Raw genomic sequence first — 20,297 nt, 5'->3', positions numbered from 1 at the left:
AAGTAATAAGCGACAGGACAAGAGGGAATGGCCTCAAGTTGAACCAGGGAAGGTTTAGACTGGATATTGGGAAGTATTTCTTTCCAGAAGGGGTTGTGAGGGGTTGGAATAGGCTGCCCAGGGAGGTGGTGGATTTCCCATCCCTGGAGGTGTTTAAGAGTCGGGTTGACATAGCGCTGAGGGGTATGGTGTAGTTGAGAATGGTCAGTGTTAAGTTTATAGTTGGACTGGATGATCTTCAAGGTCTTTATCAACCTAGATGATTCTGTGACTCTATAGAAACACATTTTTCTGTATTAAATACTTGACTAAACACAGTTACTGTAGCTCTGCTCCCTGTTCCTAACATGGGAAATTATTGAAGTGTAAGAATCACAACCATGGAGAAGTAAAAAAGTGGCCAGATTTGATTTTTCACTCATAATTCCTTTAGTGAGGAAACATGCATTTTCCTTAAGATATTGATAAAGAATGTCAGTTTTAAAAAGGTAGAAATCAGACAGTTTAAATAAGGAGAAACATGTTTCACTTATACATGTGCACTCATTCCCACACTCTGAATTAAGTAGAGTAACAGCATAAAAAAATTTGATAATTTTCTTTTTCATAAAAACATGCTTATCTTGAATGGGAATTTTGTTTCACTGGATGCTCCTGCTTAGAACAAAAATTATCCCAACACTCAGAATCCTCAGGTGTGATTGGAATACCAGATGCAACTAAATCTTCAAAAGTCAATAATGTAAACTGTGGTTGGTTAGGCTCCATGGAACATACCTATGGAAAAAGCATATTAGTATTACATGAATCAATAAATCTCTATTTTCTTCCTGCAGTATTCCCTATAGTTTACAACTACACAGTGCTTACTAAAGAGGAAAGAAAAAATTCCAGTCAAGACCAATATCACTGTCCCTACTTTAGGCTATACAGTAACTAATAGAAGCATGTAGCAGGACTGCCATGGTTTGAGCTCAGAGGGCAACTGAACACCGCGCAACTGCCACTCCCTGCCTTGCCCCAACGCTGAGAAGGGAAAAATAAGCAAAGACGCTGCTCACTCCCCTCTTCCTCCCCCAGCACTGAGAAAGAAGAAAGCAGAAGACTCAGGAACTTGAGATAAGGACAATGACCTCCTGCTTTAAAGCACAGGCAAAAGACAGACTTGTTAGGGGAAGAAATAAAAGAACATAAAATTAATACACTAACAAGAAGTCTTAATAAAGTAGGACTGTGAGAAGCATTACCATATCCTGAAAACACCTTCTCCCATCCCTCCCTTCTCCCCAGGCTCAGCTTTGCTCCAATATCTCAACCTCCTCCACCTCAGCAGCGCAGGAGGCAGGGAATGGGGGGTGCAGTCAGTCCTGTTGCTTCTTCCACCTCGGGGAGGGTGAAACTTCTGGCATTCCTCCCCTGTTTCAGTGGAATTTGCCTCTCACAGAAGACAGCCCTCCACAAACTCTCTCCACCACGAGTCACTCCCATGGGCATGTGGGTCACCCCCACATGTTGCAGTCCTCCCAGCGCCAAACTACAACAGCGGGACGTTCTTCCCACAGGGTCCCGGTCTTCTTCAGGCACAGTCACCTGGGTCAGCGTGGGGCCCCCCAGAGTCCACAAACTGTTATCCGCTCCTCCAGTGACCTCCATGGGTGGCTGGGGAGGGGGGTGGCCCTGCCATCTCACCACAGGGTACAGGGGAGTCTCTGCTGTGGTGCTCCTCCCCTACTTCCTTCCACCGACCTTGGTGTTTGCATAGATGTTCTCACAACTTCTCCTCACAACTCCTACCCCTCCTCCCATGTTCGCCTTCTTAAATACACTGTCACAGAGATGGAGCTAATCGGCCCAGCCCTGGTGCAAAGGTGGGTCTGACTGGGAGCTGGGGGAGCTTCAAGAAGCTTCTCACAGGGGGCCACCACTGTAGCCCCCTCCCCTGCTACCAAAAAAAACCCCCACCACTCACTCAAACGAGGACAAGGCCACACAGAAAAAGCTTTTCTTTGAAACTGTTCAGAAAACTAAAAGAATGAGACAGAGAATGCTGCAAATACCATAGAAGGAGTGTTTAAGTCTAGAAAAAAAGGAAGAAAAACCACACCAACAAACAAACAACTTCATTCTCCAACAGACATGATTATTTGAGGTGACAGCATAAGGATTGATTCCACTAGAGGTGTGTCTATTCATAGTGTTTTTAATACCAGCAGTCACTGGGGTTGGGCATGCTTCTCCCAAACTCAAGCCATTTAAGGATAAAAGTGGTCACAATCAACCCATAATTCCCCATGTTAAATCCAGATTAAATGTAGACTGAGATATTAGAGTGTCACAGTCCCTGTGTTAGTTTCATCACTTCAAGAAAAATCACATTTCAAAGAAAAAAGGTTTGTTTTCTTGAGCACGTTAGTGTGCAGCCTGCGGTATGCTATCTGCAAATGTAATCCTTTCCAGACAGCAGGGAAAATAGTACAACTGCTTGAATTGAACATGAATACAGCTGATACTTCTAAATTCAGCATTTGCTTGAGCAACATATTCTTAATGCTTAATATTTGATAGAATTCATTAGGGTTACTCTGCAGTGGGGTTATTCTGTACATGACACAAACTGACACATTTTTGATACAGGCTAAGGTACTGCTAACTTCTTGAGGAGAAAATACTTATGTCTGGTAATCACAGAATGCCTGAGATTGGAAGGGAGCTCTGGAGGTCATTTGGTCCAACCTAATGCTCAAGCAGGGCCACCTAGAGCCAGCTGCCCAGGACTGTGTCCAGACAGCTTTTGAATATCGCCACAGATGGAGACTCCACAACCTCCCTGGGCAATCTTGTTCCCACTGCCTCTGGTCTTGTAACTGGGTACCAATGAAAAGAGCCTGTCTCTGTCCAATTTGCACCCTCCCCTCAGGTATTTAGATACATTGCTGGGAGCTTTCTCTTCTCTAGGTTCAACAGCCCCAGCTCTCTCAGTTTTTCCTCATAGAAGAGTCATGTCAGTCCCTTAATCATATTTGTGGCCGTTTGCTGGACTGTCTCCAGTATGACCATGTCTCATACTGAGAAGCCCAGAACCGGACACATCACCACAGATGTGGCCTCACCAGTGCTGAGCAAAAGGGGAAGGATCACCTCCCTTGACCTGCTGCCAATACTTTGTCTAACAGCCTAGGATACCATTAGCCTTCTTTGCTGCAAGGGCATGTTGCTGGTCCGCATTCAGTTCCACCAGAACCTCCAGTGCCTTTTCTGCCAAGCTGCTTTCCAGCTGTCTAGGCCCCAGCACATCCTGGAGCCCGGGTTTGTTCTTCTCCAGGTGCAGGACTTTGCACTTCTCTTTGTTGAACTTCATGAGGTTCCCGCTGGCCCATTTCCCCAGCCTGTCAAGGCCTCTCTGGATAGCAGCGTGACCCCTTGTTATATCAGCTCCTCTTCCCAGTTTTGTGTTAACAGCAAACTTGGTGAGGGTACAGTGACCCATCATTCAGATCATTAATGAAAATGTCAAACAAAACTGGATCCAGTTTTGACCACTGGGAAACACTGCTAGTTACTGGTCTCCAACCAGACTTTGTACCACTGATTACTACCCTCTGGGCCCAACTGTTCAGACAGTTTTCAGTACACCGCACTGTCTGCTTTTCCAGTACATGACATTTTCTCTATGTATAGATCTTAGGAGAGGCAGTGTTCAGAGGTACAAGGTAGTGAAGTCTAGGTAGACAATATTCACTGCTCTCCCCTCATCTACCAGGCCAGTAATTTCCTTATAGAAGTTTACCAAGTTGGTCAACCATGACTTTCTCTTGGTGAAGCTACGCTGATGATTTTTTTGTCTTTGATGTGCCTGGAATTGTTTCCAGAACTAGCTGCTCCATCACCTTTCTGGAGATCAAGGTGATGCTGATGGGCCTGTAATTCCCTAGGTTCTTCTTGAAGATAGCAACGTTTGCTTTCCTCCAATCTTTGGGTACTTCTCCCAGTCGCCATGACCAACCAAAAATTACTGAGTTGTAATGCCTCACAATGACATCTGCCAGCTTCATCCTGTAAGAGCTCATGAACTTATGTACGTCCAGTTTGCTTAAGTATTCCCTGATCTGATCCCCTTCCACCAAGGGTCATGTTCCTTGCTCCTTCCCTTCACACCCCTGGGACCTGGAATTCCCAAAGACCAATCTTGCTAAGACTGAGGCAAAGAAGGCATTCAGTACCTCAGCCTTTTCCACGTCCTGTGTACTCAGCGCCTCTGTCTCATCAAGCAAAGGGCCCACATTTTCCCTAGTCTTCCCTTTGACTTCTATGCACTTATAGAAGCCTTTCTTGTTGCCTTGGACATCCCTGGCCAGATTAGATTCCATCTGGGCTTTCTTAACTTTGTCCCTGAATGCTTAACAGTTCTGTATTCCTCCCGGGTTATTCATCTTTGCTTCCACTCTCTGTATGCATCCTTTTTATGTTTGAGTTTGGTTAGGAGCTCTATGTTTATCCACGCAGGCTTCTTGGCCTTTTTGCCTGACTTCATATGCATTGGGATGGAATTCTCCTGAGCTTGAGGGACGTGATCCTTGAATATTAAGCAGCTTTCTTGGGCCCCACTTCCCTCTGAGGCCTTATCCCACAGGACTCTTCCAAGCAGATCTTTGAGGAGGTCAAAGTTGTCTCTCCACAAGCCTACGGTTGTGAGCCCTCCTCCCTGCCTCCAGGATCCTGAACTCTTATCATCTCATGTTCATTGTAGCCAAGGCTGCCTTTGACCTTCACATACCTGACAAGCCCCTCTTTGTTGGTGAGTAGGAGGTTCAGAAAAGCACCTCTCCTATTTGGCTCCTCTATCACTTGGAGGAGGAAGTTGTTGTCAATGGACTCCAGGAGCCTCCTAGGTTGCTTATGTCCTGCTGTGTCTCTCCATCAGATATTGGGTGGTTGAAGTCCCCCATGAAGAGCAGGGCCTGTGAATGGGAGACTGCTTCTGCATGTCTGTAGTGGGCATGATCCACTTGTTCTTTCTGGTCAAGTGGCATATAGCAGACACCCACTATAATGTCACCTTGACTTGCCCTCTCCATAAACCTAACCCATCACCCTCAGCTGGCTCCTCATCCACCCCCAGGCAGAGCTTCATGCACTCCAGCTGCTCTTTCACCTAAAGGGTAACTCTCTTCATCTTCCCTGACTGTCCTTCCTAAAGGGCCTGTAACCCTCGATCATAACACTCCAGCCATAGGAGCCATCCCACCATGTCTCCATGATTCCAACAAAACCATAGCCATGCAAATGTACACAGATCTCTAACTCATCATGTTTATTCCCCAGACTGTGTGCACTAGAGTACAGGCACTTTAGAGAGGCACCCCAGCACATTTGAGTTCCTGGAGATGGTTTGGGGGATTTGTCCATTATAGTGCCTTGTAGCACTTTATGCCATGCAAGTGTTGGGGGTGAACTCATCTAAGGCCCATTTTGTTATCCCTTCCTGTCACATCAATGAAGGTAGGTCAGTAAATAGGTAAAAGAGCAAAAATGTCTATTTTCCACTGTAGTGTTTGAGCAGTAAGCTACTGTTAAGAACAAATGGAGAGACAACAAAATGCTTGTGTTTGTTGTAACAGCACAGCAAAACTCAAAGTTGTTCAATTTAGACTGAAAGTAAAAGTTAATTGAGCTGCCTGTCACTTTATATCCTCACACAAGTGACACGGTGTTGAGACATTCCTGTTCATCTGGCATTTTGAAGATGAGGTAAAGCTGCAGGAGCCATGCTTAGAGCCATGCAAAGTGACATCACAGATATATACCAGATATGAACTAAGCCTCAGAGCTAAACAGATTGTTAACAGACCTAGTTTGAACTTCAGCACATGCTTGTCTGAAAGCAAGTGTGTTCTGACTGAATTAATCACACTTCCTGTGAAGTTTAGCAAGCGATAGACAAAAAGATGGTTTTATAGCCTACATAGGAATTATAAAGAATTATAAACTCATCCATCTTTCACTGAGATGCCTCAGATAACTGTCTAGATCTAGGTTAAGCGTGCAGGTAAATGCTCAGTCTCCAAGCATACTGCAGTCACTAGCAGAAATTTTTTTTAAGATTCTTGACACTACATGATCTAAATTATAGTACATTAAAGGAAGAATTGGTATTTCCTGTGAATTGTAGGTACTTCTTATCAGGTTGGGAAGCAAGCTCACTGGAAGTACATGTTCTGCAAACAGGACATAATGAATTACTCCTGTAATAACAGAGAGGGAACAGAAACAAGCACTGACATCCTGAAGCAATTGCATAATGTCTACACACTCAATTTTTTTAAACCAAGATGAAGACCTCTCAACACATCTAGAAATACGTAGATTCCTTTTTTATAGTTCTGTTAGAAAGGGAGAAGGACACTTTCATTTCCTCCACAATTCTCTTAGGAGTCCCGAAAAAGACACAATGCAATAGGTACTGAAATTTTCACTTCCATATTGGAGAACCAAAGAATGCTCACTTGTCCTATTTAAGATGAGCTTTTTAGTGAATTGAGCTAATGAAATTTAGGTCATGACAAATTTAGTCAGTGGACAAGTATGCCTTTGAGACTTTTCTTGATTCAAAGACTTTTCATCATAACTCTTGATACCATGCTTATTCTTTCTACAATAATTTTAAGGTGTGTGACAGTGATGGTGAAGATCAACACTTAAAAATCCTGGATTTTTGTAGAATAATTACATAATTGTTTTTAGAAATAATGACCACTTACTTTTCACCTCAGACTGATATCAGTATTCCTACAGGAAGAATGATATGCAATCCCACTGGGAACTTAACTATGTCCTGTCAAACAGGATGCACATTTTCTTAAAAAAATATTTGAGCACTTATTTACCACAGTAAATCTTTAAAGGTAGTTTATACCACTTTTTTCACTTTAACCAATACTAGTTAAAAGTACTCCCTCTCTGTGTTATCCATAAGCACAAACTCAAACTTCATGACCCTGACGGAAGCGTGCATGACCACTTTTATCCATTCATGTTTTTTTTTTTTTTTTTCCTAGTTCCCATTAATACAATTAGCCCATTTTCTTTTGAGCAACTAAAGCATCAGAGACAAACCTGGCAATCTGTCACACTTCCCTTTGCTGACTGGCTATTTTGGCTACAACTTGCCAGTCTGCCTCAGATTTGACTTTTACTGCTATTTTCATGACTCAGGTCTTTGTTAAATTACACAGAAAATCCTGGAGAGCTTTTAAGTAGTTTTGTTGTTTCTTTCAATAGAGACCACATGGAATGAAGACTAACACTGCTGTTCTTCCCATCTGTTGGTTGTTGTTGCTTGTCTCAAAGGTTATCTTGTCATAATGGTGTTTGAGAGATGGATCTGCTCTGGGATACATATACTCACAGTCCCCCATTAAATTCAACTTGGTGAGGTGCTGTACTAGTTTAGCAGTCCAGATTGGTTCACTGTCTCCATTTCCCCTCTGTGAAAGTCATCCTTCCCACATGAGTACTATCATGCTATGACAAAAATCACTTAATCTTCTCCTGAATGAAAATATTTAATGCTGTAACACATACATTCCAGATTTGACATTATCTGTTGCTGTCCTCTGAAACCATTTCTCCTTCCCAGACCTTTCCTGAAACAGCCGCAACATTACTAGAAGTAACAGTTCAGTAACACTCTGGTTGATAATGTACTTATGCTTTCTCCTTGGCCCTATGTCTGAGATAACACACTTTAGCTACAGTATCAGACTAAGTTTAAACTCAAGGGATTAGTTACCAAGACCCAAAGACATTTCATAATTTCTTACATCAGAATGCTTCTGTCCAAATCCTTCCTGTTTGCCGAGAGCCACTGCAACATGATGATGGTCATCTAACAGGGTTTCCTAGTAAAGATAAAAAATGTCAATGTAAATGCGTTTTCTTTACTCTGTTTCAAAAAAAACCCCTACATAAATGTTTAGAACATGGTTCAAAAGAATAGCAGAATGTAATTTAAAACAGTTTCAAATAATGACATTCAAAAAGCTATAGTCCTTATTAGCAGTTTTGTTGGAGAGCTCAAGGATGCAGATACATTAAAAAGTGAGCTCCGCTGAACTGGTTACTATAGGTTACCATGATCTCACCTATTTGTAGATATTTATAATTAAGTCTGTAACCTTGGCATTCCTTTACCAGTCACTTCTAAATCACAAGACACATAGCCCATCTTAGCTATCTGTTTTCCAGTGTCATGAATCATGAATTTCTGGGAGGTATTCTAAAAAACAACAATGTAAGCATAAACTTAAACCAATTGCTCTCTCTTTCTTGGCTTCAGACAGCATGTAAGATCACAACTTCAGATTTCTGACATGTCAGCCTGAGCACTGCTCTGTGTAAATACGCATCAATTTTTCTCAAAAAACATTTTTAGATATATAACTATATATTTAGTAATATTGTTTACCTACTTATCAGTTTTGTTTAAAAGTCTTTTCCTCTAGAAAGGCTAAGAATTCATCCTGAACAATTTCAGAAAAAAACCCACTTCTACACTATTTCTGAGTAACGTTTAGGTCATAAAACTGTTGTTTGGTTTTTGTTTTTTTAAGCATATATAAAGGGGGTGGAATGTTTTCCTTGTTTCTTTATCCAAAAATTGTCACATACCTTCTGCAAAAGCTTTATAAAATGGAAATTAATAATAACAAGAATTTTACCTGACACATTGTTGGTTGCCTTTCTCTTTTCCTTTTAATCTAAGCAAAAATTCTTTTAAAACAATTCTGTCAGTCTACATTACACTTTCCTACAGTTCATCCACTATACAGAATTTTCAAATATTTCAGTTGCAAGGATACCATTTCTTGTGATTCCCAAACAGCTCTGTATATAAAACAAAAAGTGCCAAGATGCTCAGCACAGATCTACTCAACCCAACTCAGCCAAGACAGCAGCTGCTCTAGTCATGTGTAGCAGCAGTACAACTACAAGGCTGGGGGACTTTACTGGCAAAGATGTGTGTCTTGGCAGATAGCTGCTGGTGTGGGAGTAGGACTATATTTTCATTTTGATCTCATCAGCACCAAAATTGTCCCCATTTGACAGATTCAGCAGTGAATTTCGTCTCACGTACTTAAAAACAAAATATCAAGCTCATGTTGGTTTACCTTCCTGCAGAGCACTAGTAAGAAAATTACTATTTCAATTCTGTCTAGATTAGGAGAAATATTTAATGCACATAACACTGACAAATTGCAGTGAAAATGGTATTTGCCACAACTGAAAGAGCTATAGGTGTACTTACTATGAAGTATTTCATTAGGTTTTCTGTTCCTTGACTATGATGCAATACTGAAAATAGGTCAAGCATAAAGAATGCCATCTCAAGTTTGATGATATCTAACTATTTGTACACTTCATGCATATTTCTATAACTTCCTCAAAAATAAAAAAAAAAGAAAATTAGATGTTTGATCAATAGAAACAATTTATATAGTTCTAAGGTAGCAGTGTTTTGTGTCTAGATGGAAAAATGACTACATCAGTTTTTCATCACTTCATTTTCCCTCATCTTTCATTTTTTGTGTGTCTGAAGTCTTAAAGTCTGATGAGACAGAGGACACAGCACAGCACATTCAGCAGTGGCCTACATGTGTAGTCAGAAGTCTTCAAACAACTGTGTTACAGCTTTAAGCTAAATGCACAGAAATTTCTTTTTGTGAACTTATTCATTACTTCTTGTTTGTGCAACTATAAACGTATTATAGTCTTTTACATATTGTTAATAAAATAATTTTTGTCAGCTCAAAATTGCATTTAATAGATAGCTAACAGGGACTGTTCCTCTGCAGAGATCCTGCGCAATGGACAAATTCAGAAGGTTCCAACTCCTCACATATCCATGTATCTCCACAAAGGATCACTTCACGTATCCTCTATGATCACAAAAGACTTTTCAGCACCTTACAATAAAACATAACAAATCATTCCCTTCATCTTATCTTTGCTGCTTCAGAGAAATGTAGATCCAAAACAAACACAGAAGGGAAGGAGATCTTCCCTGGCCCCTACTAGCAGCCAGCAAAAAACTTAAGGCATGGAGTTAATGAAACACACCAAAACCATAAAATAGAGCAAATCAGCTTGCTTTCCTATTCATCTGGAAATGTTGCTATACCAGCTTATAAATTAAATCCAGCTTCTTAAATGGAAATAGATGACTAAACAGAAAGAGAAAGAGGACAACCATACAGAAATTCCTATGAGGTAAAGCAGGAATTCCTTTACCTTTGTTTTGTTAAGATCCCTCTCTGTAAACCATAAAACATTTACAGAATGGATCCAAATTAGATCCATTACAGAATCAAAGTGATAGAGGTGTTCAAGCTACAAGTACACTGAGACTTACAATGGCCTCATTTCAAAGGCTCGGCAGAATGATGTGTCTGGGATTCAAGTCATCCTGGATTCACTCAACAACAGACATCTTACGAGAAAACTGTACCTTCCCAGCCAGCAGAACTGACTGCTATGTGAACATCAGGTCAATTAGCTAGTCTTAGAAGTAATAGTTTTCATTCCTATTTATTCCTGACAATACAACAGGATTAACTTCTCTTACTAAGTGAAAGACTCCGTTACAGTTGCACACCAACACTGATTACTGCATGTTTCAAATTGACCCATGTAATGTCAGTTTAAAATTAATATTTTTGAAGTAATGTGTTTGCATATAGAAAAACCAATCAAATATTTGTTGTGGAATGCCAGGTGACTCTTAATCCCTGAGTAAGGTTTAGGACAAATTGGTTGTATAAATTTATAAACTGGTTGTATCCAAAATTGAAATAGGGACCAAAACAGAAGTGTGTTATGTCTCATTTAAGATTCTTATTAAATCCAGTAAGTGCTATCCAGTCATTCTTCCTGATTAACTGTACAAAACTAATAAAGACTAATAAGGAAAGTCATGAATACACTTAACATCTTGCAAATCAGTAATTAGGATTTTTTTTTCCACCTATCAGATCTGCTATAGATTTATACATTATAAACTTATGTTTATCTCTAAATTATAAAACGTCATAATTGTTATTGATCAACTTCTTTCACTTTTAAAATTAGCTAGTACTTCATTCTGTAAGTTTATTTTCTTCCAAGGAAGTAAATGGAGCATATAGAATTACTCAATAATAATAATCATCATCATCATGACTCCATCCTAAATTAACATTCTGATACAAATACTGTATCACTCTTTACTGGGTTAGTAAAGTTTTAATTATTACTGAACAAATTCACCTTTTTGAAATGAGCAAAGTGTGCACTACCTTTGTGAATAAAACATATTTTAACATATCTTAAAATTAAATGTAAGTTTTTAAATTAAGTTTTACTGTATTTCTTCTCCTACTCCTTCTGAAACAGTTGAAGGGAATCTGAGTAGCAATCTCTAGAGTACTGTATGAAAATAAGTGCCTAAAGCCAAATCCATCCATCAAGATCAAACACAAGAGGCTGTTTCTGAGCTACTGCGTCCTATATAAGCTCAAAAATATACGAGAAGGAGAGGAAAGACACTTTGAACAAAACTAAACCCTTGGTGAAGGCACAGCAAATAGACAACTACACAACAAGGTAGTTCATTTGGTATTTACACTGAAATAACAGAAAAGGATTTTTTGTAATGTTCACACAAAAATTCTATGTCTGACATCAACAGGTTTTGCTCTTGTTGTGAACAGTTACAAGGTGTCTGAATAGTGTCATCTTCTATTTGCTCTAATTCACTAGTACTTCTCTTGACCTTTTTGTCATGACAGGTATAAGGTGGTAGATCCTCTTCTAGTCTTAATGCTTTTAAGTTGCTTTTTTCACATTACATAGTACTTTCTGAAGGAGATTGCAGAATATTTTCTGTAATTTTAGATGGGTAAAATTCCCTTTATCACTGTCTTCTATTTTTTGTAAATTAGATCATCTTTAAAATTGCTATAAACCAATCTAAAATAGGTGATAATTGGATTTTAAACAGCCTTGCTCTCTTCAATCATCTCCTATCATATATAGGCAGATCTGAAAAGTGGAAGCGAGGTTATTATATTTTTTTAATTTGGTAGAAAAAGTTCACTCAAGCAAACAGCACAAGAGGGAACAGAAGGAAAATACTGTACCAGTAATATGCAGTCTTACAGGTAATTCTTCATGACTTCTCTTGGGTGACTCTTCCAGATTTCTCAAAATTAGTGTTTTCAGTTAACAAGTTGTTTCAGGAATTTGGTTCAAGGTCAAATAATGAAACAAAAAAAGGCTTTTTCAAAGTAAGAAAATGGGCACAAAATTAAAAAAAAACAACTGGGAGAAGACAAAAAAAGTAAAGTGATAATTTTAGACTGGGGATTGGTAACTGAAAAATGATTTTTTTTTTCCCAATTTTATTGTAATAAATGTTGATATTTAAATGAAATTATATACCAGTTGAGCTTGTATCTATACGTAACTTGATAATAAATCCTTTCTTTGAATTACTACAATATGCCTTATTTTAAGACTGCATTCTTGAAAAGCAGGAGGGTGAGCATGGAAGAGGAGACATTCCTCAGGCAAAAATTAAATTAAGCTTCTAGCAGTAATTACTAAGCAATAAGGAAAAATTAAATAATTACAAGGCATTTAAGTAATGTAGAGAGCTATCTACATCATCATCTTCAGGCTACTTTAGTCAATCAACCACAGCCATCTCAAAGACCAAAAATATGAGTTCCAGAAGTCAGAAGGAGTTCCAAAGAGGTAGATGCTTCCCTGACAATGGTACACTGTAACCATTAATACAGAAAGCATTCTATTACAAAATGTGTCACAGTCTTTCTTATGATTTTCTTTTGACAGTCTATAATTCCAACTAGTGAATTTCATGACATACTGAATTCCTAGAGCATGGAAGTATCAGTGAGAAGTCTGACTTAGTTTGAGTAGACTTTTAAAGTAAAACAAAACCAAATGTGGCCAGAAATGCTGAATGAAGTGAACTGTGAAGAAGTCAACTTATACTACAACGTTAAACATTGCTGGTACATTCATTCATTCGGTACATGCGTACCATGCATGCAGCTTGTATACTACACAAAACAAGCATAGAGCAGAAATTTGTCATTTAGATAAGCTCTACCAGAATAGTTGTCTCCAACAATGTAGATATTTTCAAAATGTAAATGCATATTGGAAACCGAATACTCTTACTGAAAAGTGCACTTGATTCTTGTGAAATGGTAAAGTATGTAGTCTTTGAGTTGCTTATCAGCTATTTACCAGATGCACAAACTTACGGCAGACTGGAACAAGATTGCCCTTTACAGATAATTTTGAAGTCAATGTCTTTTGCATTTTTTTCCTTTGTTTTAAGTGGGTGAATGAAAGTGCCTCTGGGGTGCATAGAAATGGTATTGTGACTTTTTTTTTTTTTTAAGCTTGAATTTTTATGGTAATTAAATAATTTGAGACCATTGTATAGAATCATAGAATCATTCAGGTTGAAAAAGAGTCTTAAGATCATGAAGTTCAACTGTCAACCTAACACTACCAAGTCCACCACTAAACCATGTCCCTATCAGTTTTTTTCTCTATATACCCTTCAAAGTACAGTAGATGCTATTGATCATTGTCTACCAAATCTAACAGCACTGATATTTACTGATAAGCCTCAATAACTTGCAAGGAGGAAAAACAAAACCCCAAACCCCAACAACTCAGAAGACTGAGCCCAAACTAATGTTCCTGTTAAGCAAAGCCAAGCTCTTTGCATCTCTCCATTCCCACAGGCAGCAGCTAATCAGCACACTGTAACTCCAAACCCACAAATGCATGTGTTTCTACCAGCTTGTACGGACAAGAAGTAAGATACCCAAAGGAGTTGAAGACATCTCCTCCATTTCAAACATTTAACATAAACACTAACTATGGGGTTAGTTAATCACTAGTCCCATTCTAGACTAACTGATGAAACTTTAAAATCTCAAGACACTGTTCAGAAGTCAGGTCTAAACATGCTACAGTGAACCTCCCATGTGCCCTAGGATGAATTTCATGGAGTGTAAGAAACATACTCCAGGAACAGAAAAAAATAAAAAGCCATTATAATGAGTATTTCTCTGGAGTGTTTTTGTGATCATCAAAAATACTTTAAAATGCTGCAGAATTATATCCTAAGTTTTGCTTGATATACGTTCAGTGTAGTTATACAGAATAAAGGTGTGAAGTTGCAATTAAAAAAAAAAATCAAATGTGCAATGTAGCCTTATGGTGTTGAGACTGTTTATTGTTATTGAAAAAATAAATGTGAATATTTCTTACCTCAAATGTCCACTCTGCTTCTTCATCTCCATCCAGAAGCATTTTTGTCTCCTTATACACCTTCCCTACTTCCAGTTGCAATGGGGACACATTAAATTCAATTCTTTGCAAATTAAAGCCAATTCCAACTCCAATAGCCTTTAAGAAACTCTCCTTTAAGGCCTAAAACATGGAATAAATGTATTTTATTCATACTGTCTGTTTTCAAACTATACTATAAACATTACTTCTGAGCAGACACTATAAAGCAAATACCTTTAAGACTTACACTACTATAAATATGAAGGCAGACTGATGCAAATATCAAGAGAAAGAGTTATCACTTTTGTTAATAATTTTGTTAATGGCAGCTGTACTAAGGTTCTCAAAGCCATTCTAACATAAAAAAAATATCACTAAAACATAAAACCCATTAAAGTATTATCTCCACATGAACATTACTATAATGAATATAATAAAAAAAATATATCAAAAGAGAATGTGCAGGTTATAGCACTGCAGTCTTTAAATTAAAAAAAAAATATTACCCAGTGTCGATGAAACATATCCAGCTGCATCCATTCATTACTCATAGACTTGATTACACACCACTCTGTTTCAGTAAACTGTCGCTCCATAATGCGGAAGAAATTTGGAATTGAGCTACTACCTATAAATTAGAGATATTTACAGACATTTTAATACTGTAGTAATAATAAGCACATTACCTGTTGTTATTGCTCTAGAAAAACCTCAAAAAATATGAGCCAACTCTTCTCTACAATCTGAATTTATATAGTCTTGAAGTAGTAGTGTTGATGATGGTTCAGGATGCAGTATGAAGAAAACCCCATCCCTACACCAGCATTAATGCATTAAAATGTGAAATGAAAGTCATAAACATATTGTGTATTTTCAGCATTCTCTAAAAAGGAAAGTATTTAACCAGTGCTGGTTTTATGTATATAAAAATATATTCAGCTACAAAATTAGCATATACAGTGTTTGACATCTGACAGCTTGATTTAGTAAAGTTTTATAAAGTTTCTCAGAATTCATCAAGCTATTCTGCCTCCTGCCCTTGGATACTGAGATACAAAACACTTTTTTCAGAACATGTAGAAATACCACCTCCCAAATTTATCACATGCATATTAAGCCTTTTGGATTTATTCTGCAAGAAAAATGAGGTAGGGAGATGCCCATAAAGACAGTAAGAAAGATAGCAAGGAAAAAAAAAAAACAAACACAAAAACCAAGACACCAAACCTTCAAATCCTTAGATTAAATTTAAGACTCTAAACATAATCACAGCTGTGTAGCACTGCATCAACTCTTCCGGGGCTACACTACTCTTCCCCACTAGTCTAAATGTATTTTGCAGAAGACACTACAGACTGTTTGGTTATATTGATCAATAGCATTTCTATAATACACTGGAAGCTACGGAACTCATTACATATTTGGCTAATCACCCAGAGCCTATATCATCAATCAGCATACCATGCAATCTGTGCAAATAGGGCTTACAGCTGGCTAAACAGACAATAGCAGAGAGCAATATATTTTCTTTAGTAGGGACAATAAATATCTGAATATAGACAATTCCACATGCTGAGACAAAGCTTTTCATAAGTTACACCATGTTCTTATTCAAAAGAAAATATTAGTTATTTAGTCCAAAACAGTCTCCTCTCCCAATATCACACTACTTTTAAAGAACCCATCACTAAATAATTGTTTAACGAAGATGCAGATTCTAAGCCTAGCTCTGTCACTGATTCTGTGACTGACTACAGGCAAGGAACTTTCCTTCTCTACACTAATGTTCCCCATCTTAAGCCAGGGTTAAGGATATTAACCCCTCTCTATAAAGTGGTTGTCTTCTACAGATATCTAAGCAGTACATAAATATAGGTATTGGCAGCAGTAATAATTGATCTGAATGAACTAATGTCACACTTGAAGCACACACTCAGGTTTTCTGACAATTTCCAGATCATATTGTCAAGTGTAATCTGACACACACATCACACAAGACATGGCAGTGACAGAGATGCCCTCAATTTCATTTATAGACTAAAGTCAAGAAAACATCTTAAGACAGAAATTTTGTTGACAGTTGCAGTAGTCAGCTAATGGAATGATCTAAAACAACCTAAGGACAGAATTAACTTCTCTGGAGAAAATGATGATACTGAAAAATAAAAGCAACCACAATTTCAAGTATGTTTTGATGGATTACCAAAGCAAATTAAATATCCATCTACTCAGACAATCCAACTTCCCTAAAACAATGAAGAGTAACAAAAATAAAATTTCAAATTGAAGAAAGGTTACAGCCTGTCATCCCTGAGTTTATATCGTCTATTTTATGATCAAATAACTGTGTTAACACCTGCTTCAAATAATCCACATATTTTTTTCTTTCTCTTCTTCTCTCAAGTATTTAAATCAACAGTGATGAAGCACCAGCCTGTTCAGGTGATTCAAACTACAAAACATCCAAGAATGTCCTGGTGTACCCTTTCTCCTCCATTACCTTCAGCGTTTTTCAAAAACACAGGGCTACCCACACTAGCAAAGACTATCCAAGACTATCCACACTACAGTACCTTCAGCACCTAGAGGCATATGCCTCCTGTGTTGTCAGTCCTTCCACCATCCAAACCTTATCATACATGGTGAATACACTGGATATTTAAACTGTTTAGTCATCCCAAGTGTATATGAAACCCATATGCTACTGCCTTTTCACTCCTTACCCTTTTTTTGTCCTAGGTTTCTTCAGCTGTTCAGCTATCCTTGATGCTTATGTTCAGACTTACACAGCACTTTCCCCTCCACTCATCATCCATCATGTCCCTCCTCTGAAAAGCTCAGGCACTGCTTTCTGCTGAACTGCCCTCCCATCCCGTTTCCTTCTAACACAGTACAGCTCCTTCACTCTGAGGAATGGATCAGACTAGAGGAGCCAGGACTATTCTCCACATATTACTAGTAGTACCATAGTCTGCCTAGTCAATTTCCCCATATTTGCCTCAATATCAGAGAAAGGAAGAGTCACAGAATCATGAACAAATTTAGGTTGGAAAGGACCTTTGGAGACCACCTGTTCCAATGTACTGTTGAAAACAGAGTTCTATGTTAGGTTACCCAGGGCAGTGTCAACAGAGTTTTTACCTGTTCTCCAGGAAACTTATCACAGTGTTTTACTGTTCTCATGGTGAAGAATTGTTCTACTGAGACAGAACTCCCCCTGAAGCAACATGAGCTTGTTGCCTCTTGCCCTGTTCTGGAGCAACATCATGAAGACAGCTACCTATGTCTTCTCAACAGCTACCTTTCAGGTAGACTGGGATTAGATTCCCCTACTCAGAACTTTTCTCCTCTTCAGGTTCCACAAAACCAGCTCCATCAACATAGGTCGAGTTCCCCAACCCTTTAATCACCTTGGTGGCCTTTCACTAAGCCCTCTTCGATGTTCCCATGTCTCTCATGGCCTGGGGGATAAGTGAACAAAATTAGAAGCAGCAGAGTTTTCTTTTAGATGCTACCCTTTCTGCTTTTATTCCGGGGGAAAAAAAAAAAAAGCGTCTCAAACATACTTGCCACAATTTACAAAAACTTTCTTTGAAAGAATGAGAATAACTTCCATACAGCATTTATTCAGTTGGTTTTAAATTTGTATTTCTAAATTACCTCTCATTTGCCAACTTATTTCAGAAATAAATTCTGTTATCAATAATTATACACTTGGACTTACTTCTGTGACCATTTCAATTCATTAATAATCCAACTTCTAGATTACAAAATAATTACATTTCATTAAAAATACACCAAAGAGCTTTCATGAAAAATTATTCCATTATGCATACTTTAGAGCTAACAGCTATTTTTGATACAATTTTGGATTACACACAGTACAGTCTTTAGATGATCATCTGAGGCACAGGGAAAGACAGGGTACCAGGGTTCTTCACTGAACAACTGAGCTTCCTATTCTGATGATAACTTTCTAAGACCTCCCCGAGTATTCTTCCTCCTGTGTTTATTGCCTGTATTTTTCTCTCTGAGAAGTTTAGGAAAAGTGCTAAACATTTTTGGTAATCTCAAAGCCTACTCAAACTTAAGAGAAGAAAGAAAAAATGTGCCTTGATATTTTAATGATCTTCATGAAGCCACAATATTTTCTACAAGGAAATTACAATTGTAACAGAATGCAAAAGAAACTAGAACGGAAGTTGGAACTCTGATAGGAAATAAAGGCAAGACAAAGAAGTTATTTGTAAGGGTTATCAACCAGACATATCTTAAAAGTACTTTTAAAAGTTTCAGAAGATCTTCCCCAAGACTGAAAGTATTCACCGCAAAAAACAACATAACATAATGAATATTTGCATAAACACAGTTAGGTTTTGGCTTTACCTTCAGACTTTTGTTAACTAAAAATGTGAATTTAGTATCTGCAGTTCATTGTGCAGTTGTTTCTTCTTCTCTACAAGATGATACCAATTTTCTAAGAGAAATTTGGCTGCAGTGTGGAGTTCTGGTACATAAATGCTCTAAAACCCTTAATGCATGCAAACTTCAGTATTTTTCTAAGAGCAAGTTCTATGAAAATTCTCTAAGTAAGATCTACGAACTGGAGAAGCATATAAAAATGAACTGACAGTAAAAAACTGAAAAACAGATTCTCTGAAAGAACAAATGCTTTTATGGTAATGCACACGTATAATACAAATACTTCCAGAAATACGTCATCTTTACGTTTTCAATGATCAATGATGAGGCCAGACACTCACTGAAACCTATGTAATTGTACTCATGTTTCTTATTTAACTTACAGAAAGAAAAGAGATTCCTTTAAGATATGCCTATGCAGGTTGTAGAAAACTGCTCATATGATCTCGCTGTGCTTCTAAACATCCATGCATAAACAAGATCCAGAGCAGACACCATACAGCTGGGTTCACATAGTACTAGCCCTTGCTCATACAATCTAGCACTCTTTTTCCAGTGCTCAGGGTTATTCATAAAACCACTTAAGTGTTGAGTAAAAAAATTATGTGGGTATACAACTATGTGTAAAATTGTAATTGAAATGCTCAAAACTGCATTTAAAATATTCCCTCTTGTAAGCCATCTTTACAGCTTCTGAGGAATCAGAATTTAGATTCTGATTCCAATAAATCCAATATACTTAAGAGCAATCTTGTCCACATCAGTGGCAAAGTGATTCCTGTAACACAAAATGTGTGCACTTCAGAAAAAATATTTATGTATGTAAATTCTATAAATGGGTGAGCATCAGGATATTGCACAACATTTATCTGATCAGTCAAACTTCTGACTAGGTGGAGGTTCATCACTGAAATGGAATAAATTCAATTTTGTGATTTTTAAGAATACATAAGAGAGATAAGACATGTTTTCATATGAGATTTCAAAAATAAGTGGAGTTGGAAACAGCAAAAAACAGGAAGCTTGTTCCACAGATGGCTTATGATCCATGGGAAAAGATAACTATCCCCTTTAACTATTAAAACTCTGAAAGAACACTCTCTCACCTATTGTTGTCTTGCTTTAAGAGAAGAAAAATTGTGATGGGAGCAGATCTATGAAAATAATGGATAAAAGGATTAAAAAAAAAAAAAAAAGAGAAAAATGCTGATTTAGATTCTATAGGGAATTGAAAGAGTGCATTTCAGCAGACAGAAAAACTGAGCCAATAGCACAAAAGTTATTAACAACACAAGGGGATGGGAAGATAGGGATGACATTTTTGAATTAAACATGAAACCAAACTTGCCTGAGTCAAGGGGATTAATAAAAGTAAGCTTCACTGTGACTGAGAGTTTTTTTGCTTTGAAACTTACCATATTGATTACTCTAAGTATTCTGTCAAAAACCTAACAGTATGTCTTTTCACAATTACCCCTATTAATACCTAAAAATAAGATTTTTAT

General features: G+C 37.9%; 1 protein-coding gene across 1 annotated transcript in view; it reads right to left on the bottom strand.

Moving 5' to 3' along the window:
* Positions 1-20,297, bottom strand: part of AASDHPPT (aminoadipate-semialdehyde dehydrogenase-phosphopantetheinyl transferase) — a 42,799-nt gene that overhangs the window by 8,556 nt on the left and 13,946 nt on the right. The window contains exons 3-5 of the mRNA XM_026856673.1: positions 14,877-14,998; positions 14,350-14,511; positions 7,821-7,898 (exon numbers count right to left, since the gene is read on the bottom strand). Of these exons, the coding sequence (XP_026712474.1) occupies positions 7,821-7,898; positions 14,350-14,511; positions 14,877-14,998 (362 nt within the window). The remainder of the gene's footprint in view (positions 1-7,820; positions 7,899-14,349; positions 14,512-14,876; positions 14,999-20,297) is intronic.

Source organism: Athene cunicularia (assembly GCF_003259725.1).
Source record: "Athene cunicularia isolate RWA chromosome 1 unlocalized genomic scaffold, athCun1 chr1_part1, whole genome shotgun sequence".
Taxonomy (NCBI): domain Eukaryota; kingdom Metazoa; phylum Chordata; class Aves; order Strigiformes; family Strigidae; genus Athene; species Athene cunicularia.
This window is presented reverse-complemented; position numbering and strand designations above follow the sequence as displayed.